The sequence below is a fragment of the Ptychodera flava genome, chromosome 8 (assembly GCF_041260155.1).
Source record: "Ptychodera flava strain L36383 chromosome 8, AS_Pfla_20210202, whole genome shotgun sequence".
Taxonomy (NCBI): Eukaryota; Metazoa; Hemichordata; class Enteropneusta; family Ptychoderidae; genus Ptychodera; species Ptychodera flava.
In genome coordinates this window covers 12,627,633-12,654,697 of record NC_091935.1, presented here as the reverse complement: position 1 = coordinate 12,654,697, position 27,065 = coordinate 12,627,633, and the positions used below count along the sequence as shown (strand labels likewise).

Below are 27,065 nucleotides of genomic sequence, written 5' to 3'. Positions count from 1 at the left end.
ACATCCTAAAGGCAGAATTTGAAAGTATTGGGGGAAGAGAACGCGCGGGAGGCTGACGGGGAGGTGTCAGAGGGGGTTGGCCCCTCTCTTGCGTAAAATCTCGATAAATAGTGCAATGTTGCAGTTTGATGCAATCTGAGAGGTGTTTTTAATTTGCTGTTTTACTAAGTAAAACTGTTAGAACACCCGAAGGGGGAGAGCACGAGAGGGGGTGTCCCCCCTTTCGCATCGAAAATTTTGAGAAATTGATGTGACAATGGTGCAATCTGAGAGGTGTTTCAATTCATTTTACACCAAAAATTGAATAACCCCCTTTCTTTTTCTCCACATTTTGAGCAACCCTTCTGGTTTTCAATTTTTTGTGACCCCCCCTCACATTCCTCCGACCCCCAGGTCGTAAATAATGACGGCTCTCTTACATCCTCTTGCGTAGTGGCGATTTTTACACACTTTGGGCTTTCTTAACGCACGAGATATCAAGGCACAAACAAACATGACCACGGAACATGGAGCAGAAATTACAAGCACAACAGAAAAATGTGTCTTTTTGAGTTATTCTGATTACTTGCGTACCAATGTTACTATGCAAGAATGTACGTTATTTTTAAAAGTTTTAGGCGAATTTATTCCGCATCTCGAATAACACCGAAGCTGACGCTGAGTAGCGTCTGTTAAGACCTCAAAGTGGTCCCTGACCTCAAAGTGGTACCCATACTAAATGTCGGGTAAGATAGGGGGTTAAACTCAAGTCTGACAACACCTACCACATAATGGACGCTTTTGTAGCCACAGGGACAATTTTGATACAATATTAGCTGCTGTTTAATACGTAAATTTGGAAAAAGTCATACAAATCAGGGCTGAGCGTCATTATCAGAGTCAGAAGGTAGGTCAAATCTGAAGAAGGAAACTACGATCTGAAGATCGAGGGATATTGTCGTTTTTTGTCGATACATTGCATCGGTACCGATAGACTTTGACCCAACTTCAGCGAGCAATGCAAATAAATGCTCTTTTTTTGTTTACTTCCTCCATCGTAGACTTACCTGGTCTCTCTCGTCATTTGTTTTCTACAAAAATTATATGTACATGCATCAATAAACAACCCGGATGTAGAACCTTTTGCACTATACGACCTTTGCAGAGAGAATATCTAACTTAGATTTAAAGCGTGCAAGTGCCTCTTGTCGTTCAGTTCATTTATGAATACAACGTGTGGTCAGGTAAGTGCATTGAAAGAACTGCTTTGATTTCGAAGTTGATCTTTAGTCGCAGTACAGTGTGTAATATGATATCACTCTTTATACACGTTTTAAAGATTGAATTCCTTGAACCATTAGGACATCATGCACCGATGTTCAGAGTCAGGAATGCACGGCAAGGTAGCTCTTGTGACCGGGTCTAGCGACGAGAACGGAATCGGCATTGCCATAGCGACCAGTCTTGCCAGAAGAGGATGTTCCGTGGTACTGACGGGCAGTAGAAATCCGGAAAAGGCAGAGACGCTGAGATCTAAACTGGAGAGGTATAATGTGATATTGATTATACGGTTAGAGAGAGAGAGAGAGAGAGAGAGAGAGAGAGAGAGAGAGAGAGAGAGAGAGAGAGAGAGAGAGAGAGAGAGAGAGAGAGAGAGAGAGAAGAACATTGGTCCATTTTTATCATCTCAAAATGGAGACCCATGTCAATAATTTAGCCGATTGGAGTTCAAAGTTTATCGAGTAAACTTATGAACAACGTGATAGTGGAGATGTTGAAGGTCACAGCAAGCTTGGTGCGATCATATATTATAAACATGAGTCTGTGAACACTCTTTGCCTGTACTTATTCGGTCCGTAGTTTTTAATTTAGAAGGCCGTTATTCTCAAATTCTCTTCACTTCTCTTCCTTACTAGTAAAAATGTTCATGTTCATGATTTTATCGCAGACAGTTCAACGTACAAGTTCTCTACTTTGCTGCAAATTTTGAAAAGTTGGAAGAAATCGAGCGACTGTATGATGACGTCATCAAATGCCACCCGGAAGGTGTAGATATTCTGGTGAATAATGCAGGCATGTCCTTCATTTCATGCTATCCTTGTTTTGTATCAAAGGAGAATGGAAAACTAATGTCTGCCGAGAAGAAAATAGTGTATCTTTTTACAGAGCCTTCGTCGACTTCTGTCTCTGATCTCATGTTTTGTGTAATTTCTATCATGCAACAACTTAGAAACAAATGTGATTGTGATAGTACTTATACATACAGTTTTCATGAACGCGATAACATAATCATTTAGGATGATGTCATCATGGACATGGCAATTGTTATGGTGACACCACCACTTTAATCACCGTGCTCATCATCATCATCATCATCATCATCATCATCATCATCATCATCATCATCGTCGTCGTCGTCGTCATCACATTTTCATGTTCATCAACCTTATGATTTGATTCGAAAAACATCTCAGTTTTTTAAAGTTTAAGAGCCGTGCACGCACGTACAATTTTCCGTAAGGTGGCCGTAATAAAGCATATAGCCTAGGTGTTCACCAATGCTGCATTTAACAACCTTTTTACAACGGCCTTTTTACTGTGAATATCTTAACGTACTTATCATCTATTTTGCATTCACAAGTCAAGGCGAACACTATGAATTTTTCATTAGGTTACATGTATTGCAAGTCTGTCGAATCAATGGACATGGATCAATGGGAGAAGTCACTACGTATCAACGTGACCGCTCCGTGTAACCTTACAAAGCTGACCTTACCAAAGATGAGAAGCAAAGGTAAGAAAAATTTTGTTGTAAACCCCAGCGTTTTTCTTTATGGGAGTATCAAGTCTAAACCTGGGCATAAATTCAAGTGTCAACGTTAATAACGATGCATCTCGCAATGTTCAAACTGTGTTTGCAAGCATAACACTGAATGTTTCAACAAAATTTAGGTAGTACATCAAGAAAATAAATTTGAAGGAAGAAAAATGTAAATTTGAAAATAACGTACACTGGAAATAATAATTGACATACTCAGCTTGTCAGGGGACAACCCTTAGCTTGTAGTGACACTGCATTTAAAGATGCTTTTTATTCAGAGCTGTTGAAAACCTTGGTTCATGTGTGAGTCAAACCGAGACGGTACAGGTCACTGAATCTCGCGCTTCGTGAAACACGAGGATAGGAGACAAACATTTCTCGGCTGTCTAGACGCTTCTGAATCAGTTAATATCAAAGAGACTCGAATGATCAAACAGTAGGAGTATGACATGGTTTACTTTGGATCACGTCTCACTGTGTTGAATAAGTCATTTTCTCAGCTTGGATGAATTGACCAAATATATAGAAAGGTCCGAGGAAAAATATTTACCAAGATTAAAGATTAAGTCGGGCACGTTTGTGTGGATAGTATTCCGGGGGGCACTGCAATAGAAAGGTTATACACATATGTACCACTGTTTTAAAGCACCTTTTTACCTCATGTACAGTTTTGACCAAGAAATTGATATCGACTTCGCACTCTGACCTGTTTTTACGAAAAACCGTACAATTCGTGCTTGTGTGGTAGTTCCAGCTCAGGGTACATATCACTGGTACCAAATTGGGGAGGGGGTGTAGGGGATTACCCCTCAGCATTTCATTTCACTCTTTTGCCTATATGACTAAGCTTTATCAACACCTCTGTCTGTCTGTCTGTCTTACTGTCTGTCTGTCTGTCTGTCTGTCTGTCTTTCTCTCTCTCTAACTCTCTCTCTCTAAGTAAGTGAGTAATATCTCAAGTTTAAACGGTAATAGTTTCTATTAGTGGCATCCAACATCTGTTTTGTTTTTTTCCGATAAATCAATGAATAAGAACTTTTTTAATATGAAGGATGTTGTACTCTTAAAATCACATGGACAGTTTAAACGTTTTGCGTTGTTTGTGTTTATTTCAGATCATTGCTAATTTGTCGCTTCCTTTTCAGGTTGGGGGCGCATTATCAACATTAGTTCAATCTCGGGGCTCTCCGGGTTTGCAGACTTAGGCGCCTATGTCTCGTCTAAGCATGCTCTGTGTGGCCTGACAAAGGTAATAATATCATTCCAAATTTAGGTCTCCACAAGGAGGCTAGGTGATGTAAAGATTTTACCTGTCCTAATTACCTGTTTTTCCTTGCTTTTGACATTGGTGCAGCCCTCGGCGATTCCGTATCACATATTTATTGGTCACACAAGTCTCTTTCATGCTCAGTTATTTTTCAGTGCATAGAGTAACGCATGAACTTTTTTTAAAAATAATTTTGGAAAACTATATTAACATTGCATCAAGCAAAGACTACCAATGGATCAAGCACTGACGTCTAATGCTATTGATTTGCATAATGCAATAAATAATTTTGTTTTATTTGGATTTTATTGAAACTTTTAAACAAGTTGAAAAACAAACAAAAAAACACAATAGGAAATCCGAAAACATATTCAAAAATATGTTCAACGGTGTAAGATTTCAAGATAAATGGCAACTTATTCCTTAAAATTCTTCATAAAAAGCCTTCAGCAAAAAGTGCTGGCTTTGTAGTTTTCTTGATGGAAACAGTCCGTATTTGATCCTAAAATTTTAGACGGAGCCTTCGAAATTGACGACAGAAAAGGATGGTGTCCCATGACAGTTTCCGATAGTGAGCAGGTGCACTCTGGTGGCAGCTGGCCGTACTTATTGATACTATCCCAGACGTCACACAAGAGGCAAGACGCAAGCCGTTATAGATATGACCACGCTATTCGGTCACTGAGATTTAGAACTGAATCCGCACTCCCTAGCTCAGATTAAAAGAGTGTCAGAGACGAATGTTAGATCCCAGGAAATTAAACTCTGAGGGAGTAGAAATGTAAATATCTAACATATACTGATGAAGTGATGGGTCGATGCTTAGTATAGCAAAATTTTTCTATGACACTTGGATTTTTGCTTTACCTATTAAAATTTTGATTTTTAGAAATTTGAATAAAGGAACACCAAAGATGAATAAAATAATTATACTGTTTTATAATGCCTATCATTGTACTTAATTCAAACAATGCTAAATTCCTATTTTCGTAGACTGTTGCCATGGAAACAATTGGTACTGGAATCACCTGCAATGCTATATGCCCCGCTGAGGTTTTGACAGAATGTAAGTGAAACAAAATCCTGTTATACGTGCCTTGAATTTTCCATGACAACATCGTCACGCTCCACTTTAAGTGAAGTCTCATAGGAAAATTCTACCGCTGTATACACAAATCCAAGATTATCTTTTCAAACCTTTGGGATTTTCATGTACACTTTTCCCAGTGTAAGTCACCATCAGAAAGGAATATTTGATATCAATGTAAGAAGCTAATATGTGTGAAAATTAGCATCGCTTTTCTAAAACGACTTATTAAATTATTTGAAGATATTGGAACTTCACCAGATCTGTTCATGTTGGCTGTGCTTATCATCAAGAGTTAAGTGTACACCAAGGAAGAACCATAGGCAAGATTTTGACATTCAAGACCATCAATATGTGTCGAGGATCGGTTAATATTTGACCTTTGTCCCCCGATATTACATACCACCGAATCGTCAGAGTTTGTCGGTGTTGTCAAGTGCGTTGAGAGGACTCTTCGACAAGCATGATTTCTGTGGACTGTGTTGATCGTGTGAAAGGGAGATTTGCACTAGCGAGATGAAAAATCTGAAATTCGTCACGAGAGGTTGTGATCAGACAATAACGCCAGATATGAAAGAGTGTGAGCAAGCAGTGTAATAACGACAAGACTGCAATATATGGGTCCAGACGAACTTTTCTTACAATCCTAGATAACCATAGGGGCTCCTTTGATGTTTTATGTGGAAGTTCCATTATGTTGGTCCTGATTCTCCGTCAGTTCGAATTTAATAATTGTTCCAATCGAGATATCCGATGTTACAGTGTAACCAGACGAAATTTAGACAAAGAAAAAAAGCATGCCGAGCTTGAAAGAGTTCGCAATAGACAGAAAATTAATGTACAGAAATAATATATGATTTCATAATTTATATTTCTTTGTCAGTGAACATGAAATTGGCTCAAGGAACCTACGGAAAAGAGGGCATGACGCTAAACGAGTACAAGGTACGTTGTCGTAGAGGGCGACGTCATGACGTACATATGGGATGAAAAGCTTAATTCCATAACTTTCCCCACTCCCGAGAAACTTGTAATGGGAAAGGGCAAGCGGTGACTTTGCCAGTTTGGCTGTGTGCACCCTTTTTTCAAATCATAGTGGGGGCTCAGGTGCGAACAGTTTCTTTCTCTCCCTTCAAACTTTTACATTTTGAATTTGTTCAAAAGTTATTCTAGGATATCATTTTACGTGTAAGCAAGACTGGCCCCCTGTCACCTGGCTTTTCTTGGCAACTGAGTTACTAGCTGGCCAAGCATGTGGCCAAGGCGTTCATCCCGATCTATGCAACAGCCTACCATTAGCGTGTTGGTCTGCTGATGTTTAGAACTTCAATGTATTATATGTTTTGATACTTGCATGCCCACAGACTTGGAGCAAGTCTACGTCTAAGCATCATATTGATTAAATTGCTTAAAGTCATCAAGTTTCCCTTCACACACACGTGCCGACCTCATCAAACTGCCTGGGACATCAGACAGACATGAAATCGCATCAAAATCCTTTTGTCGGGTATAACAGTTATCAATGTTTTGATGCGAAAATTGAGTTTAGGCAGTCGCGGTGGCAAACCTTTTCAGCAAACCGACGTCGGCAGCGTATTCGTCGAAAATACGCATTTTTATTTTCGAATAAAATCTGCTCTTCGGAAATTATGAAATCGATTATAATAATCGGACAGAAACCTTCTGTGGTCAAACCTCCTCTTCTCCACTCCAGACTAAAGGAATGAACTTTTGACTTTTGACGTCGCCTCTGAAAGATTTTGACATGCTATAATCCTGCCCTACATGTGACAGAGTGTGTCACCAATTGACATTTCGTAAAGGAGACCTTCTCTTCTTGTCATTTCACGTGTCCTGTACACAGTCGTGCCAAAGGAACGTCCGAGTTTTCATTTCTGTATCGCAGCCAACACTCACATAAGGATATCCATAAGTTTGACTTGGCAAATGACAACGTGTCATCGATTTTTTGGTGATATTTCACTTTTATTTATTTTACTATGGACAATATCAAACCCTCTAAGAGCTTTTAGGTATAGTTATCAGTTGTATTATTTTGAACTCAAGTGTGAGTTAGACAAGTTTATTGATTGCTTTTTTGTGTGTCTTGCAGAAAACTGCAGTACCGCAAGCAAACCCTTCGGGCAGATTTGTCGAAACTGGACAGGTACGGGCAAACTCTATAGCTTTAATTAAGGTGGAATGCTGCTCGGGGATAGTTATCAGGACTCTCAAATTTGTACAACTCTTCACTAGTCTACTACTTGTGGGGGATCATTTAAGGTAGAACGCACCTCGGGGACAGACATTCGGACTCTCAAACTTTTACAATTCTCTTCTGATATACCACATGTGGGGGTTCATTTTAAAGCTCTTGGTAAAAGAAACTTTTAACCAGCATAGTTTTTTCGAAATTCGAAAATTTTATATTTTTCTCCATAGAGTTAGCACAGGCATGGCGGCCATTTTGAATTTCTAATATCGGTAAATCTTGGGTAATTTGTTTCTCTAGTACCAAAATTTGCACGGTGACCCTCTATTTTTATTCTTGATTTTGAAAGAGAATGATTGAAAGATCCCTTGAGGAAAGTTAGAGCAAAAGTTTAAGTCTTTCACTTTCGAGGTGCATACTACCTTAAAACTCTTGGAATAAATACAACTTTCGCTGTCCAAGTTTTTCGAAAATCAAGAATTTTGTTTCTCCTCAAAAGAGTTAACACAGGGATTACGACCATTTTGTAATTCAAATATCTGTTAATGTGGTGTTATTTGTTCCTGTAGCTTAAAACTTTACACAGTGACCCCTGAATTTTACTTTTGATTTGGTGAGAGAATGGTTGAAAATTTCATTCAGGAAAATTTGAGCAAAAGTTTAAGTCTTACACTTTCGAGGGGCATACTACCTTAACACGCATTTACCATGACCATGGTATTGTGCATTATGTTCATCATATATGCATGTATAAGGCTCAAGTCACAACGTTAGCATTTCGGTAAATTTAAATGAAAAGAAAGGAGACGCCTTTTAAGGTTGATGTTAGGCATTTGACCCTCTTCATCTTGTGATCAGGGTCTGTGGGAGGAGAGACTCGATGCTGTGAAGCTCATTGTGGGCTATCCCGCCTGGATGATCATGACAACTAAGTTTCAACATCTTAACGACTTTGTTATTCTTGCGATCAATCGTTCATTCACTCGAACTCAGCAAACTTATGCTTCATCGTTCGTTGAACCTATTTTCCTCAACTTAACTCGACCAAATATATCCTACAGGTGGCTGAGCTGGTGATCTTCTTGTGTTCCTCTGCTGCGGATCAAATGACAGGTACCAATATACCGATGGACGCCGGCCACCAAGCTCAATAGAGCAAGGTTTGTCCCCGACTGGACACCCCATGCAGTGACTGATTTCGTCGTCCAACCTTAAAGGCATCTGATTATTGTAACTATAGACTAGGGGGCAAATTGTCTCCTGCTGCGAGGGCACATAAACCCATGTATTCAGGCAATAATATTTTTATTACATGCCTCTTCACAGTTTACGCTATATGATAATTTAGTTACATGCAGGGCATTCCCAAACAATGTTACCATTATCTTCCAGCATCAACCAGATTTTAACGAAGGTCAAAATAGCTGTGCGCGGACGGATATTTTACATCTACGTCTACTTTGACCTTGAAAACGTCGAAAGGCTTCGACGGACCGGGTAACTGTGGAAACCGGTCAGTTCATCGTTCACACAGCCCGCTAACTGCCCGGATGTTCCTATTCAAATCAATGCACTGATTTACACTCACACCGATGCATGTAATAAAGTCGATTTGTTTCTTCCAATACACCACTCATTCACTCATTCTAACTTTTACAATTCTTTGCTGATCTGCCTCTTGTGTGGCTCATTTTGAAGTTCTTGGAGTAGAAAGTTTACCACCGTCTTTGAGTTTCTAAAATCACACATGGTGTAAACACGGCGATGGCGGTCACTGATTTTGAATTTCAAATATAGGTAAATGTTAGGTAATTTGTGTCTCTAGTAGCAAACTTTGCACAGTGACCCCTAAATTTTGTTTCGATTTAGTAAGAGAATTGTTGAAAGTTTGATTGAGAAAACCTGGAGCAAAAGTTTAAGTTTTTCACTTTCGAGCAGCGTACTGCTTAAGAAACAAATTACCAAACATTTGGACGCCATCTTTGTGTTAACTCCATGAGGAAAAAACTAAGTGATTTTTTTTACTCCAGTAGCTTTACAAAGAATGTCCACAAGTGATAAAGAATAATTATTGTAAAAATGAGAGAGTTCACATATCTATCACCATGCATTGTCCACCAATATAATAATATCACGACACTGTGATGTTGTTAATTTTATTGTAAGCTTTGAAAAAACGGAAAACAACCAAACTCTTAAGGCTGTCCCTGATACTTGCCTTTAACAAAATCAGTTCGGTAACGTGATCAGTCTTCACAGAGGTGGTGACGTAGATGTGTCAACTAGGGCAGAACGTGTCCGGGATTGACATATACGGCCCCAAAACGTGCAAATCTTTATACAGTTCTGGGTTTGATTCGCAGGCAAACTACGATATAGTTTTTGGCAGTTCTGAATACAAAGTTTCTTCGATATACAGTGTCAGTGCATGCCTAGCCAAGTTTGTCCTCTGAAAAGTTGAGTAAGTAAGGTTGACACTAAACTGTTCGTAATTAAAAGCTCTGATAACTGTCGAATTCGTATTTTATTCTGATATTTACGGCCAAAAAAATTAACTCCCTTAGTGTCTTGACACACCCAGGACTGTCTTTCCCGTACAGCAATGATATCCCTTGCCCTTGATTTAACTCTTCATCTGTAAGCTCAACGCAGAGTGGTTTCGCAGTAATTTACAAAATTTAACGGGCAAGGCTTGCGTTTATTTGTGAGCAAGGGCGAGAGGAAAGCGTAAAATTAACGGTCAAGGCTTGCCGAGCTCGTTAATTTCGACTTCCTCTCGCCCGAGCCCATAAATAAACGTTCATGGTCAGGGCAGAGTCTTTCATTAGACCCCATTGACGTAGTCGGCGGGGACTAGTGGTTTTGGTCATGTCCGTCCGTGCGTCTGTGCGTCTGTGTGTCCGTCACCAAGGATTTCTCAGATATGTATGAACTGATTCATTCTTTCAAAGTTGGTATCAGAACATTGACCTTAGTCATACATATGCCCGTCGATTTTGTTTCACGAAACGATGTAATATGGCCGAGCTTAAAGGTGAAAATAGTTTCTTTGTAAATTAACAGCAAGTTATCGAACGCTGCTTTTACTGTGGTCATAATTTTAAAAACGACTTTCATACACGATTGCATGTGGCACGTTGAATAACCAAAGTCCGCCGAGGTATTTCATTTTGTACGGCTGTCACTGCCATTACTTTTGCTATTTGCCATCAATACTGTCTTCAGATATCACTTGTTCAATTCAACAGTTGAACCATAACTGTACTATAAACTCATTTTCGGCCATTAAACCCCATCTGTATCCTAATTAATGAACAGGACTCTGTCCTCTTTGAGGACTTGTGGTCAAAGTACCCATTGACAAGTGGGGACTGTGTCATCGACGATGACTTGTTTCTATTCTATTATCAAGGAATCCAAGAAAACCGTCAAATTTTACAAAAACTTCGCAAGCGAAAGACAACGGGCACCATCACGTTGTTCAGCTCGATCAGTTAAAATTCTTGCTATTTTCAAACTGTATGAGTATCAAATTAAATCTTTGTTTGGGATGCATTTCATGACAGGCTTCCCACTAATTTCAAAAACTACTTAAAAGTAATGTGACCTTTATGTCCCTAGGTACAGCGGTAGATTTGTCAATCCTCCATTAAATTTGTTGGGTCAAAAATTTGGAATAATATCCCAAAGCAGATAAGAGATATACATGTTAGACACAGGTTCAAAATAACATACGGAAATCTTCTTCTGTCACGATACGAATATTGAATTTCTTTTTTTGTTTTGCCTTCAGTGTATTGTGTTCAATTTTTCTGCTTTGTAAGAATTCCATTCATTGACACCCAAAGTTCGTCAGCAGCTGTATATTTCTATTTCATGAAAATTATTACTGGCGAGGTTGGACTCGATTAGTTGGATCACAACTATTTTCCAAACTCTTACCCAAATACTTTGCTGTTTATTGTAGTTTTCACTGTATGTATAGTGTTTTGTTGTTGTTGTTGTTGTTGTTGTTGTTATTGTTGCTATATTTCACTATTTATTGTGGAAATAAAGTAAATTAAACTAAATCTACAAATCTGGATTTCATTCTTTTAATAACACTCATAGATAAGTTAGACAATCCTAGTGAGTACAATGACCTCCACAACACACATCCAGACGACTTAAAAATAAACCCTTCCATCACCATGGTTTGTCCCAAATCCATTGTTTTCTATGGTAAAGTTGGACCTGTATACGAGGAACTGGGGTGAAAGCGTTAAAGAACAGCTGAAAGTATGATGCAGTATCATACTGTGGTATACTTCTCAAATACACAAAATACAGTTTATGCTAAGCTGGGTGACAAAAGGGACGATTTCATTCTTGTCAAAGTGATGTACCACCAACTGTATCTTATGACGTATACATTTCACAGGTAGAACGCACCTCGGGGACAGACATTCGGACTCTCAAACTTTTACAATTCTCTTCTGATATACCACATGTGGGGTTCATTTTAAAGCATTTGGTGAAAGAAAACGTTTCACCGGCTTAGTTTTTCGAAATTCAAAAATTGTTATTTTTCTCCATAGAGTGAACACAGGGATGGCGGCCATTTTGAATTTCTAATATCGGTAAATCTTGGTATACATGTCTCTTATATCTCTTGTTATATCTCTTGTACCAAAGTTTGTACGGTGACCCTATTTTTATTCTTGATTTTGAAAGAAAATGATTAAAAGATTCCTTTGGGAAAGTTAGAGCAAAAGATTAAGTCTTTCACTTTCGAGGTGCATATTACCTTAAAGCTAATATCAGGACGTCGACTTTCGAGTGAAACACAGCTTAAGAGCACAAAAGGTAATTAGATAGGGATCATTCTATACGGTAGACATTCTATACGGTAGACACTGAGATGTGGAGTCGAAATATGGCACATCTGTTTCTCATATGATCTGTGGGTGACTGTAGGGCAATTTTGTTCATGTGCACGTGGCTATATCTGAAAGCCAGTGTAGAAGTGCACCTATTGCTTTGGTCTAGTTTGTGTGCGATACGCTCTGGCCTGTGTGTATATGAGTCTCAGGAGTTTGTGTGTGTGTGTTGTGTGAGAGAGAGAGAGAGAGAGAGAGAGAGAGAGAGAGAGAGAGAGAGAGAGAGAGAGAGAGAGAGAGAGAGAGAGAGAGAGAGAGAGAGAGAGATATTAAACTCAAGAAGGGTTGCAGTCAAAATTCCAAAAGGATCCATCATTGAACCACTCTGAGAGGTTGCGATCCGAGTATCCGAGAAGTTTTGATCCTGACTTCTTTACTATATAGGTTATTATAGGTTGTGAATTTGAATCTGATACACAAATTACTGAATTTATTCAAGACCTCAAGCAGACTATTTGTTAGCCAGGGTCAGTAGCTGTCATCAATTTTTGAAGCTAAGGAAGGTAATACGCATCGGTAAACTGTAAGCTGTAATCAATGTTTATAGTTTCCCGGAGGAAACCGTAAAATATTTCCTTTTCACAAAAACAAGACGATCGAAACTGGTTTCGATGTGAGTCCACTCCAATTTTAAGAGGTGTTTATAGCTATGTTTTTTCAAGTAAACCTGATAAATTGAATTCGATGCCATAATTGATTTGGCACTGTCCTTGACGATATCTAAAGTAGACATAACGTAATCCATGCTAAGTAATGATAACTCGGACATCTTTGCTAGGATTCCAGCATGGTTACAGTACAGGTTAGCATAGTTACTGCATTCGTTATTTACGGGGAGGGGGGGGGGTGGAATTTGAGCGACAAATGAAACGTAAAAAGCGACCCCCCTCCAAATCAAATTTCTAAAATTTGACCCCCCTCAATTCATCAATTGTAAAATGTGACCCCCCATGAAAAAAAAATTTCATCAGATTTGATTCATTAACCCTTCGCACCCTGTGGCCCCGTGCTGAAAAAGTTTCCTCACATACTAGAGAATCAACATTTTTGGTGAAATGCCAAAATCAAATTTTTTGCACACACATGAACTTGTAATCGCTCTAGTCTAATCAAGTACACTAATATCAATAATCAAGAGTACATAAATACACAGATTTACCTAGTTTTATATTGGAAAAAAATTATTCATAGTTTCCTCATAGACAAGATAGTGAATCAACATTTCGGTGACATTCCAAAATCAAATTTCTTGCACAAACATCCACTTGTAACCACCCTAGTCTAATCAAGTACATTAATATCAATAATCAAGCGTACATAAATACACAGATTTAACTAGTTTTGTATTGGAAAAAAATTATTCATAGTTTCCTCTGACAAGATAGTGAATTAACAATTCGGTGAAATTCCAAAATCAAATTTCTTGCTCACACATGCACTGGTAACTACCCTAGTTTGATCAAGTACATTAATATCAATAATCAAGAGTCTATAAATACACAGATTTAGCTAGTTTTGTATTTAAAAGAAATAATTCATAGCTTCTCATAGATTATGTATGGAGGATCTGTGTATTTTCTATTTTGCCTGGAGTTCTTGTGTGTTATCACTGTATACCTAGGGAGTCCAAGACGGGAACTTTCCAGAGAGTCTTTTATGTTGCATGCTGCACTGGCACTGGAAGGTTTGAGTGTCAGCGTGTGCTTTTTAAGTCAGATATTTTCTCTATTTTGAGATTTACTCAAGTCAGCAGATATTTAAAGAAACCGATGAGTGGCAGAGATCGAACTTTATGCGGATCGGACTGTTTATTTACAGCGGAGGCGACTGGAAACTGGACACCCAATTTGCAAATTACCCAGCTGTATTGCTGGCCATATAATGAATTCACTTGGTAATTAGCAAGCGACTTTGGTAACTTGTCAGCGATATCGTTTTTCATTTCAGTCAGGTGCAGACACTTTGTGCAAGCAGGGGGTATGTGCCATAAAGCTTATCTGGGTTTGTATAATTCAGTGTAGGGGTGGCTGCTTGTTGCTTCATGGATTCAAAATGAATAAAGATAATCACAATATCTGGAATAATATCATACAGTGAAGCCAAAGTAAACCCACTTAATAAAGATATTTCATCAAGCTACATTTGGTCTCATTTACTGCTGTCTGAATTTCAACAAAATCTCCATCATGATCATGAACTGTAAGTGTTGTGTTATGAATGAGTGGTTTCTTCCAAATAGAACAGCCAATGATTGGATATGACTTTTTGGCGGCAAAACTTCAGAGGCCGATGATCAGTCAAAACAATGTGTCCCGGCAGACAGTGTGTCTGGGGAAATTGAAAACAACTGCACTGCAGACAGTCTGTCTGGGGAAATTAAAAACAGCTGCACTGATCTTCATATGTAACTAACAAGACACTGTGATAAGGTCAAAATATGTACAAGTAATTTTGTTTAGTCTGCAGAGGATAAATTACAGTGACACCAGTTTTTTCCTTTGATTATGGTATAGGTAGGACAAATAAGTTGTCTGAATAAGACTAGTGCATGGACCAGTGCGTGGTAATGTTATCTCAATCTTCACCACAGAGTGCCAATCATCAACTCTCATTTATGACCCTTGGAAGAGCTGGTTTTTAATTTGTACAAACAGAATTTCTGACTGCATCAAGTTGGCTTAATCAACAGTAAAGTGGCCTCCAAAGTTGCAATGTCTCTATAGTTCAAAGTTACATGTATTGGCCGAAATGATAACTTATCCTGAACCTAACTTTAAACTCGTTTGGGTTGTTTGGGTGTAAACTGAAACCACGAATGAGGCCAGACAAAGAGTCTCCACATGACTACACCCCACTCAGAAGGGAACCAGCTGCACTATTTGGAAGAAACCACTCATTTACAACACGTGAAATCGACACAAACAAAAATAATTTTATTGAAATTCAGAGAGCAGTAAATGAGACCACAAGTGTAGATTGAAAAATTATCTTTATTTCAGTAGTGTAGTATATTATATCCCCATTATATCAACACAAATATCATAATTATTTTTATTCATTTTGAATCCCATGAAGCAACAAGCAGCCACCCCTATACTGAATTATACAAACCCAGATAAACTTTGTGGCAACTACGCCCTGCTTGCACAAAGTGTCTGCACCTGACTGAAATGAAAAACGGTATCGCTGGCAAGTTAACAAAGTCCCTCGCTAATTACCAAGTGAATTCGCTATATGGTCAGCAATACAGCTGGGTAATTTGCAAATTGGGTGTCCCATTTCCAGTCGCCTCCGCTGTAAAACCTACGCCATCCTCTACTTTAGTCAATGGAACGAACATTGCTCACACATGACAAGTGAAAGCCGTTCCGTATATTTGCAATATACGCACTGGACGCTGAGATGATAATATCACCACAAGATGAAAGCTGATCTTTCTGCAGCAAATTGTGTGTTAACTGTGAATTTTATTCCGTTTATGAGTTCAGTCAGATGTCTGAGATTGTCATGAGAACATAATTTATGATTGTTCCACTGAACTTTTGTCGATGCGCGAAGTTAGCAGAGGAAGACTTCAGATTAGTTCGGCATGTCCCGACCGGAAGTAACAATTAAAGATCTAAGATGGCTGCTCCCGTGGTAGCTGAACTGGACGCTCATGCTTAGCAGTGAATTGCGTGTGTTGTCGCCGACTTTCATGTGCAGAACATTACACGGGACTTACAATTGTGCTCATCATCGAACATTAGTTAAAGTCGCGTGTGAACTATTTGTGTTTCCCAGCCGCGTGGTCAAGTCTGAGGTACCTCTGCGGTAACGTTAAGTTTTCCATAGAAATTTAAGCATTTAGAAAGGGTTTGAACAGAGTTTTTGTTCTGAAAGTGTGTTCGACTCCTGCCGTCGGGAGGTCGATCAGTACGGTTATTGTTACCATGGAGTAATATTTACAGTTTTGAAGTACGGTTTTACTATTTTATAATAATAACTAATACTTTATTGCATAACAACACACACTGCGGGAAGTGCGGTAGAGCAAAACATCAAACATTATGTAGACCCCGATATTTGACACAATATAGTAATATACAGATGTTTGTTACATTATATGACTGTGTGTTGGTTCCTCATTTCATGCCCCATGCTGTGTAGCCCTGCGTACAGGTGTGTGCACGTGTGTTCCCAGCATTATATGGCCTCTACCACAGCCCTGCAATGGTCTTTGAAGAGACTTAAGGTCTCTGCGGTCTGAATCTGGACCGCAATGAAGACTAAACGTTCTTTTTGGCCGAAATTCTGCTCTATTGGGGCAAAATCCTTTCCCTGCCTACCTTTACCTCCTAACCAATCCCAGAAAAGATGCGATTGACTTCTCCTAACGTCAAAAACCGCTCATTTTCTGAAACATAACATACTCAACAAGTTGTTTACCCATGGAGATCCCCATTTTGAATCTCGCTGCAGAGACCCCAGTTATCTCCACAGACCGTTGCAGGGCTGTGGTGGAGGCCGTATAACGCCAGGAACACACAGACCTGTACTCAGGCTACATGCTCTGTTGCTGCTCTAGAGAGGTTAACGCCAGTCTCAGACTTGTTGGCCCTGCTAGAGAATAATTTGGCTGAGCTTCGGTCGGTTATTATTCTGCCGTCTCGAAACATCGATTACACAAGCAACATTTCGGTGAAATTCCAAAGTCAATTTTGTTTTCCATAACTCAATACAAACCTTTGTAAAATTTGACCCCCCCTTCAATCATTGATTGTAAAATTGACCCCCCCTAAAAAGCGGTTTTGTAAAAGTCAACCCCCCTGATTTCCACCGCCCCCCCAGTCCACGTAAAAAATATAAACGAATGCTCCCTTACTGCATTCCTTTCTGAAGGAATAGTCAAGTAAAGGCCACACACTCTTTCGTTGTCGTCAACTTTTACTTCTACCGACGAAAGGAACTGTCTCGGCTGATAAAATATTCAAAATCTTGACTTGCTCTAGCTATGTTTCACTTTTTTGTCCACGTGGTTCGAACGCGATATCTTATGTATTCGATTTACGTCGTTTATCATTTTGACAAACTATTAATCATAGAATCATAAAAAATTACACCTTTATGATTTATGTGAATATCAGAAGAGTAAAAATTACTATTATATTATATCATGCAACCGTGCGCCATTCTGATTGGAGGAGAGCTCATTCCACTCGATTTTGGTACAATTCGCTCCATATGTGTAATGCCCTTTCGGCTGGTGCAATCTGTCGCGAATTGTACCAAAATCTCATGTATACCCGCCTGAGTCGGGGGTTGTTGCTTAAGTTAATGACGACAGAATACTAAATTACAAGGCGTTACTGCAAATACCGGTCAGTACTGGCTCTGAGTCTTCTTCCCTTTGATAAAAAGCCTGAAGTTTACGTTAGCTGCTTACTTTTACAATTTTGTTCAACATTGAATAACTGTTCTCTCCAATTTGAGCGTTTCCAACGCCATGAAGACTACGCGGGATTTATGTTTTTGTCTGTGCATCGGTAGGTACAGGTGTTCTTATTTTTTCTTCTTATAAATGAAAATAGTGAAAAAACTTTGACCCCCATGTAGTTTTTGATAGTTCAAATACACTGTACCATACGAGATCATGCAAAATTTCATGAGGATTACCCACTAATCGTAATTTTATTTTTGTCGAGTTCGCTAGAAAATACAACTGCAAATGTAAAGAACAGAAATGCAAAAAGGGGGAAGTAAAAAAACACTATTGGAACTAATTTGGAATAATCGGATCTTGATATTTTCCAAATTTCTCAAAAGTGTTAGGTGCCTTATAGCTGAATGTTGCAATATTACAAATTACTCATAAAAACAAGTTTGTAACTTAAAAAGAAAAGCAGATTAGCTTACATTTACAGATTATATCGACATTACTTCACCGTCTAATTATCCCAAATTAGTTCCAATCGTGTTAAAAGTTGTTTGCAAATCAATCTAACGAATTAACTTACGGCATAATCGAGTACAAAAAAGACGACTTGGATTTCTCAGAAATTTTGGTGACACACTGTAGTTTTTTCACAATGTTGCTGAATGATAGTTGGCATAGGCTGCCCGAGCCACAGATTTCTTTCTGAAGACTGAAGTATGAAGTTCTGAAAGGGAACACCTAACAACGGAAGTTACAATCCAATACTCAAGAAAAGTTCACGTGCGCCGGAATATTTTTTCTCGGCCCGTAGCGTCAAGGGTTACTCACTTTACACAATTACTTGATTCCAGGAAACTTAGTTTATATTCGCTGCTCTTTGTTCTCTGTGATTCAAATGGGACGAAGTAAAGGGTTTGAAACTGGTGGGCTTTTACCATTTGGTCTGGAGTCACATTGAACAGGTATTGACTTGTTCCGAATTTGAAGGTTCAGATTACCCGCCACGAAACTAAAGCAGCTGTATGTGTGAAATACCCCACGATTCAGTCGGATTTGTATACATGTACTTTGGGATCGAATCCTGTCTTGTGTGGCAAATCTATACAGTATACCGTATTCCATGATGAGATTTTAAAATCTTTCATATCTTTGAAAGTTCATCATTTCCGCTCGAACGAGATGGGAGTTTTGCAAAATTTAACATAAAACTTGAGCGCGTCATTTCCAATATTTCGCTGTGGAATTGGAATATGTATTAGAGCTAATCAAGGAAAAGATACTAATCTTTTGAACGGATATGCGACACGAAAGAATCTATTTAAATGGACTGTATATTGTGACTCCCTCGAATTATGATAACTGAATATTGACTTTTAAAATAGAAAGAAAAATTAAACACTTTTTTGTAATTTGTACTTCGCTCTGTCTCCTACAAGCAATATTTTCGTTTAAAGTTCACTTCAACATAAAATGCGACATAGGGACAGGTTTTCATCCATTCAAACGTTTACAGTACCTTTCCAATCTTCCGCTCATTTAATTTTGAATCACTTTGAAGCCTGTAGAGTTTTCACAGTGTAATCTTTAATCTTTTTTTCTCGTGAAATTCGAACATTCAGAACTTCCAAATGAAGAAAATAAGAGATAACGCGGCCGTTTTTCAATTTAAATATGTTAACATCGGGTAATTTGTTACTCTAATTCCAAACTTTGCACCTGTTTTTTATTCTTGATTGTGAAAGAGAACAGTTTAACGGTTTCGTTAGGGTATTAAAACCTACAGTTTCAAAGCGCGTACAACCTGAAATAGTTCAATCTGACTCATACAAGTTTGGCATTTGAAGCGATGTTTTTGTGCCAGTCTTAAAAAAAACTATTGTCTAAAAGTGCGCATGTTCACATCTATGAGATGATGCTGTCAATGCATGTCATTTTATCCTGATTTTCCAATCATTAATGAATTGAAACACGCATCTCCACATTTAATTTGTTCTTCTAACAGTTATCGCCATGACTAAAATCTGGTCTATTGATGCCAATACTGAAGGACTTCAGAAGATCAGCACTAATCTACGCCAACACCTCAACGACGCTTTCTGTGAAAATAGACACCGAGACAACGAAAGAAACAAGGTCAAAGTTAGGCGGTACATCACCGACGCGTTTGAAAATTACAAACTGCAGGTCAAAATAGATTCTTTTTCTGGATACAATGGGAACGTAAGGAGCTCTTTTTTGGGAAACTTATATAACACATGCGACGTCTTTTAGTTTCATAATTTAGGAACTATTTGCTTTCACAGTCTTTTATCGCTAATGATCGGCCGAGATATATGACACAGGGACTTTACGATTCAAAAATTGCGGTGGATGCACAGCAAAGATTCCGTCAATAGCCGTGTTAAAGAAACACGGCTTTGTTCTCACTACGATGGCAGTTTCTGTTTCCCAAGTACGTTTTATCATTACGTTTATCAGAATTACAGGACAAGAAATCCTAAAAATAGTCCACTTAGTGAATTTTGCTGATTTTAAAATGCAGTTAGGAAACTCTCTCGTGTCCGGCGTTGATGCCATGTGTCATAGATTTAATGGCGTGGCGTTGATAAAGAATACCTATAACCACTGTCTGACATCACGTTATGCTCGTATTTTACTTTCGATATGTACATGTTCTGTAGATAAGGCACATGTTCAGTTGATGAAAAATAAAAACATTGCAATTGAGGCTACCAATGAGAAAAACTCGTTTCACAAATAACAGAACACGGCAGGTATAATGTACATAGTCTATACGACCTTTACTTGTTTACTTTATTTCAAGTCTCTTTTTTATTGACAGTCTTATCTACAAAACACGCATTTCTTCTGTAAAACGCCGGTGTATAGAACATAAAACAGTCTGAAAACTGGTTCCAGTAGATACCAGACGCCCCAGCCGCCTATGTCACTCATAACTCATTCACGTACAGCGATTTTATCGAGTGCTGTTCCCTAGAAAGGAACTTCAACCCGGATGAAATAGTAACTGTGTTTTAGTGATATCAATATTTCATATTTATGATTTATTATTTTTATAAGTACGAAGATAATATCATAATGTTAGACTATTCATGTCCATTTCGCCTGTGTTCTGCCTAACTCAGTTCTGAAAATGTAATTGTCGCCCGTTTAGAAACGTTAATCGAAGAATACGTGCATGAGAACAACTGCAGCACGAAAAGTACGTTTTGTAAACCATATCAGCCTTGAACCTTATATAATTTCAAATCACATTGAAGAGGAAAATTTCGGATTCTCGATAAAAATCGAGTTTCAAAGATTATCCTCGATAACACAATTTCCATATTTTGCCAGTGTTTTAAAGGAGAAAACATTATTGGTATATTAGCCGGGGAAAGGAACGGGACCGCTATTGACAAGATTACTCTCATGGGGGCGCACTATGACACAACAAAAAACACTCCTGGCGTCGACGACAACGGATCAGGGGTCTCCGCCCTCCTAGAAGCTGCTGAAGCTGCTCGTATGGTGAAAAGTGGGGCTTGTAAACCGAAGAACACCATATTGTTTGTTGCATTTGACGTTGAGGAGATGGAAGATGAAAGAGGCAAGTGCGCTAGTCTCTAAAGATCGTAATGAGAGAAACGTTTTTTTTCTCATCATCACAGTGTTCTTTTAGAGCAGCCTAAATAGTCATTTCCATTTGATATGTAAACGACGTTTACGCGGTGTCTTTTACAGATTACCTCTGATATTATGAATGATGGCAATTGCTACAATAATTATCATAAATCTTAAAGAAAATACTGGTACATTAGACATGTTAAATAAACAAAAAGATATCAAGGTGGTTATTATGGACTTCATAGTCTACATCCTATGGAAAAAAGTAACGTGTGTGTATATTGACGAACGATTTTGCATATAAATACAATCTATAAACAGATGTGGAAAGTGGTTTTATGGGAAGCAAACACTTTGTGGACGAATGGCTCCAGGATTTTTTGAACGCAGAGGGTAATGCACGAAGTCACTTTCAGGGAGCTTTGATAATGGACACAATTATGAATTACAACAACGCAATCGACACCCAAAGTTATCCCGACGATCTTCTCACAGTAAGTCATACTCAACCTGTGTAGCTTTTAGATGCAAGTCAAAATCCAACCTGGGCAAGCTTTAATTGAATCATATATTGTATTCATATTGCACTGGTAGCGAGTCTGGGTATGGTGTTGTTTGTGTATGTTGTTTTTGAAAATTAAAACAGTTTAGTTTTTGAATTCCACTGAGGTCCACTGCCTGTGACTACAGTAATGATAAGTTTTATGAATTTTCGACCACTTGTGGCTTAATTAGATTTCATATTGTCGTTACTTCCTACCACTGATATTTAACGATTAACTGCACTACAAACGCCGAGTCACTAAAAAGAAAGACGTGTACAAATATTATTTCAATAATCGCAGGCATAATTCAAAATCATTTACGCAGTTTTCACCGCATTAAACTATAGCACTTCTCTAAATTTGTACATTTCCTTTACCCTAATGTCATTCTCCGTGCAATTCGAGATGTATCAATATTTCTTGTTCTCAAATGCATGAAATTTAATATTGTGTCTAGTTTTGCTTATTTTTATCGCATGATTTTTTTTTAAATTTTGCTATAAGCTCTGATAAAAATTATATCGTGTTCTACAATTTAGATTTATATGAAACAATGACAATAGCAATAATTACTTGGTGAAGATGAAGATGATAATATCAATAATACTAGCAGTCTTACTAATAACAATAACAACAACAACAACGTCAAAAACAACAAAAACAACAACAATAAGAATAATAAGCAGCAGCAGCAGTAGCTGCAGCATCGTCAGAATTATCATTACAAGCATCATCGCTACAACTATCGTCATCATCGTCATCAACATCATTCCCACCACTATGGTTATGATGATGATTATTATTATTATTGTTATTATTATTTGTTAGTATTTCCCAGAAGTTAAGAGACACCTAATCAATCGAAACCATCGCGGTGATTTTGTCACTGTCATCGGGAGACGTACTGATGCCGAATTTTCTGACAACTTTACTTCCCATCTCTCGGAAGTTAAGGTAGCGGACACCCACACCGAAGTCTTTCGTCTGCCCCTTGACGGTAATGTTTATCTCTTCGTTTCCGTGGTTCATCAGAAAGAATACCGACTACTTACTATCAGAAATCGCAAAAGTGCTGATTAGTTGACTGACCGATTGATTGATCGATGGCTGACTGAACGGAGTAACCGTGTTTCTCGCTAAGCGACTTTGTCCGATCTCAAGAGATTTTACTGGTCACGTATTGAGTCACTGATGACAGCCTGTTTCCTTTTTTTAATCTGAAGCTGGCAAACTCGTGACAAACTCATTTTACACGCAAATACGCATCTTACGTTTTCAATTCGTTTGCTTTAATTTTCCGAATGACTTGTTTCCACAGAATTGATTTCAATATGCGGTAAAGATGACTATCTTTGCTTGGACGTCATACTCAACTAAAGGATAACAAACATATAAAATTTTCAACGCATTCAATGAACCACTATCGATTACTGAGATAAATTTATTCATTGTAGGTGTTCCGACGGAGCAACAAATGAGTCAATATTATTTTTTTGCTGCAAGTGCTCACATTCGCTTTTGGCAGAAAGAATCACCATACCTGAGGGCTCTTTTCATTACGGACACAGGTAAGTCTCGATATTCAAGAAGTCTTTAAAATGAGAGTTGGAGATCCTTGTCATCATGTATTCGTAATCTACAGCTCTTAAAGACAGATATTTACACTCTTCGTCATTGTGATAGCTGAGTATGAATGGCATTATTCTAATTTAGATTTACATAATCTATGTCACAGGAGTACTTCGATATTCCTTCAAATTTCTCCTGTCATCGACTTGTCGAAGAAACGTTTATTTGATTGTGATATCTTCGCTAGAGACTAGAAGCCATACCTTTATGAGTTCGAATCTTATCAAGAATTTACTAAATTAATTATGAAATTAATTTACAATTACTTCGTTACCTTTTGCCAGCAAAATTTCGCATTCCCATGGTAAAGTGTTATCACAAACCATGTGACGACAACAGCATGATCACCGACGAGAATCTGATGTTTCTCGCTAGAACAACCAAAGCAGCGACAAACATGTTGATCGAACTTGGCGATAACAGTGCGACAGATTGCCTTGTAGGTAAGTATCGAGAGACACTTGGCATCTTGCATCCACGCGTGAGCTGCCAAAAGCATATTTCTGCGCTTTCCATAAGCTTAAGTAGATGATTCCTTGATGAAAATCTGTAACAAGATACGTACAATATAATAGTGTAATTCTGAAAAATGTCTGATTTCTTATCAAATAATTATGCAAAGTAGTAAACATTATGTAAACCATAACATCCAAAAAAGTACGCGGTCCTTGCCATTCCCAAACAAAATGTATGTACTAGATTTGATCGAAATTCGATGAGGTGGTCTTGAGATATCCCGCCAAAAGACACACACACAGACAGACGCACATACCTGCATACGTATAGCCATAGGGGCTTTCGTTTTCATCGTCAGCGAGTGCTGTATTGGTACTGCTGAAATGACATGGATAAAACAAATTCAATTATATATCACTTAAAAAATAAACATCAAGTACTAAAAAGACGAGTACTTGATGTTTATTTTTTAAGTGATATGTAAAATTCTCGAATTTGTTTTATCCATGTCATTTCAGCAGTACCAATACAGCACTCACCGACGATGAAAACGAAAGCCCCTGTAAAAGGTACGATCTTTTTTTCCATGTAAGATCTGTACTATCGCCCCTCTCGGTTGATTGACATCAAGAAAACCTGAGGGAGTATGTGAGAGATTATATGATCATTAAGCTAAATATGTAACATTCGTTCATAAATTGTTATACTTTCACATTAGTTGGTGTTTTGATTTAGCCAATTTGATGCAGTCAGAAATTCTGTTTGAACAGGGGGAAAACTGACCATGCGAAGAGTATTAACTAACAGTTTATGTTTGCCATCCTACGTCCAAACTTGAGGTACATGATACCACAGCCGTTACAGCTTAATGTTGCAGGGGAACTACCTCAACTCCACTAGAGATATGAGCAGAGCTATGTTAATGTGGCTGAGCATGAATAAGACATAGCATTGCCCCATCCCGTGTTCAGTATTTGCGTACTTGTGTCTTAAAATTCCACAAGCAAGGAACATCCTGACTTTTTCTCACAAATTGCAAGGCTGATTGTGATTAAGATTAATCAATTAAGATTAATGACTGTAAGGCCACAATACATTAGCCATTTCTAAGAATATAGTTATCTTCTTTATAGGTACCGCTGGCTCTTCCTGTCCTCGGCATTTCGCCCCTAAATTGTTGGTCGATACCCAGTGAAAATTTCAAAGGTCACAATGAAGGCCAGCATGTACAATTTATTTCTCTCTTTACTCAATGTATAGTGTCAATCTCATTTACTTTTATAGACTTATTTAACCATACTGGTAATGTGGGGCTGATATATGCTGTTTTGAGGCTGTCTGTTTTGAGCTCTGAGAGAATCTGTCTCAAAGCCCCTAATATCTGACTCAGATGGTTCTGAAATCATAGGCTCTCAAAAGTCCACTCTACCAAGTTTAATGCCCGGTCATTAGCAGGGTCCCTTCAACTATTATAGAGCCAGTTTTGACATTGTACAAACAGAATATTTACTGCATCAAATGGGCTTAATTAAACATAGGTGACCAGAGGTGTAAAAATCTCGAAATTATTTCATTTATGTTTCATCTGTTACACATTGCATAACATTCAGAACCCTTATGGTATCATGAAATTCTGATTTTAGCGTCGGGTAATTTTTTTAGCTTTATTTTCAGTCAATCCAAACAACATCATAATGTATAAGCTTCAACAGAACAAATATCTGAAATAAAATTCACCGTAACCACCAAAGGAGGTCAAATTAAAATACAGGGATCGCAATAATGGAAATATCTTAATGGTTTAACTTTAATGTTTTAATTTTTTAATTGAAACTAATTATTGTTATCGATATTCGATTCTTTCAGGAGTAGCCTCCACCATCCAACCACATAGTGGATTGCCGTATTTAGTAATGGCCGCCATCATGTTTTTCATCATTGATCGGATTTCTCAGTAATTACGGCACATCGAATGGTGACATCCATTGCTACGTGATTGTCTATCCGTTTCGATCATCTTTTTTCCTGCTGCTTCGATTCCTAATAGCTTTATTATGCCTGTTTAATAAGTATCAATACTAGATATGATAGATTTTTGTCAGCAAATCAGAATTTGTATGGATTCTATATAGGATATGTCAATCGATTTTTTTTTGCTCTTATATTTCTCCGTCTTGCACATTATACTCGGTGGATGGACTTTATGGAATACAAGACCATTTGAGACACAGGCTTGGTATTACCACTTTCTCAGGTGGTATAGCCTGCCCAGCTTTATCGATATTAACTCTTCAAAATAACCAGGAAAGCATTTGTATTATTTGACTTCTTTTTCAATAGCAATATTTTTGAATTAGGTAATTCATAATACCTCCTTTCTCTTCGCCTTTCACATTATATTCGGCAGATTCTACACAATACTAGACCATTTGAAATGTCGTTACGTTATTTCTACTTTGTCAGGTAATAACCTGCTCAGCTTTATCGATATTAACACTTCAAAAGTACTCAGTAAAGATTGCTTTGGTTTCTTTTTCGATAGCAACGCTTTTGAGTCAGGTAAATCATTGTACGTTCTTTCACCTTATGATTTGACGTAGAATGTGTATGTCCAGTTATTAGAGTTTTCTCACTTTGACCCAAAAGAGTCACATGAAAAGAAACGGTGACAACATAGTCAGAAAAGAGCACACATGGTAAAATTGCCAAAAAAAAGTTAACTTGTTGATCGGAATTTGACACCGAGAGGTTCGCATATGTACCAATATAATTCACACAAAATGATACACTTGACACCCAAGTACTAACGAGCATATTGTACCGTAATTTTGTATATTATAGGCGGAATAAAAGAAGTTAAGCTAAAGTCATAAATGACATTCATTTGTAAATAGTACATTCTTTGATGTACTCTGAATTAACCTAAACAATTGTTTTTATTTTGGCACACCGTTACTACATAGATGTTTGACTACTACTCAGTCGAGTGTGGCCCAACTTTTTGTGTGTATTTAAATGTAATGTCAAACTCCTGACAAATACGTACATAACAGGTTGTTAACACATGTCTCTAATTCATAATTTATGACAAATTATTCACGTGATAA

General features: G+C 38.0%; 2 protein-coding genes across 4 annotated transcripts; both read left to right on the top strand.

Annotated features, from left to right (window-relative positions):
• The first annotated feature begins 740 nt into the window (after positions 1 to 740).
• LOC139138513 (D-beta-hydroxybutyrate dehydrogenase-like) lies at positions 741 to 11,433 on the top strand. Of its 3 annotated transcripts, none has more exons than XM_070706917.1 (9): positions 741 to 886; positions 1,319 to 1,525; positions 1,928 to 2,052; positions 2,651 to 2,773; positions 3,946 to 4,049; positions 5,061 to 5,133; positions 6,038 to 6,099; positions 7,268 to 7,321; positions 8,428 to 11,433. In XM_070706917.1, exons 2-9 carry the CDS (start codon positions 1,347 to 1,349, stop codon positions 8,518 to 8,520), a joined length of 813 nt encoding a protein of 270 aa, XP_070563018.1. In that variant the 5' UTR covers positions 741 to 886; positions 1,319 to 1,346; the 3' UTR covers positions 8,521 to 11,433. The 3 variants fall into 3 exon arrangements, with proteins under 3 accessions (XP_070563018.1, XP_070563017.1, XP_070563016.1); XM_070706916.1 differs by having other exon boundaries at positions 754 to 886; positions 1,341 to 1,525; XM_070706915.1 differs by lacking the exon at positions 741 to 886 and adding an exon at positions 1,128 to 1,223 and having other exon boundaries at positions 1,341 to 1,525.
• A 6,256-nt stretch (positions 11,434 to 17,689) lies between these two features.
• LOC139137892 (uncharacterized protein YfbL-like) lies at positions 17,690 to 26,821 on the top strand. The gene is made up of 8 exons (XM_070706155.1): positions 17,690 to 17,810; positions 19,704 to 19,921; positions 21,059 to 21,311; positions 21,650 to 21,822; positions 22,702 to 22,870; positions 23,328 to 23,441; positions 23,787 to 23,945; positions 25,825 to 26,821. Exons 1-8 carry the CDS (start codon positions 17,771 to 17,773, stop codon positions 25,914 to 25,916), a joined length of 1,218 nt encoding a protein of 405 aa, XP_070562256.1. The 5' UTR covers positions 17,690 to 17,770; the 3' UTR covers positions 25,917 to 26,821.
• Positions 26,822 to 27,065: the final 244 nt, after the last annotated feature.

Bases quoted from the DNA above. Each gene is read 5' to 3' on its own strand.
- LOC139138513 (XM_070706915.1), top strand. From the start codon at position 1,203: ATGAATACAACGTGTGGTCAG. The intron at 4,050-5,060 runs GTAATAATATCA...CTATTTTCGTAG, and splicing joins CTCTGTGTGGCCTGACAAAG to ACTGTTGCCATGGAAACAAT. The intron at 5,134-6,037 runs GTAAGTGAAACA...TTTCTTTGTCAG, and splicing joins CGCTGAGGTTTTGACAGAAT to TGAACATGAAATTGGCTCAA.
- LOC139137892 (XM_070706155.1), top strand. From the start codon at position 17,771: ATGAAGACTACGCGGGATTTATGTTTTTGTCTGTGCATCG. The intron at 17,811-19,703 runs GTAGGTACAGGT...TTCTTCTAACAG, and splicing joins ATGTTTTTGTCTGTGCATCG to TTATCGCCATGACTAAAATC. The intron at 19,922-21,058 runs GTAAGGAGCTCT...ATATTTTGCCAG, and splicing joins TTTCTGGATACAATGGGAAC to TGTTTTAAAGGAGAAAACAT.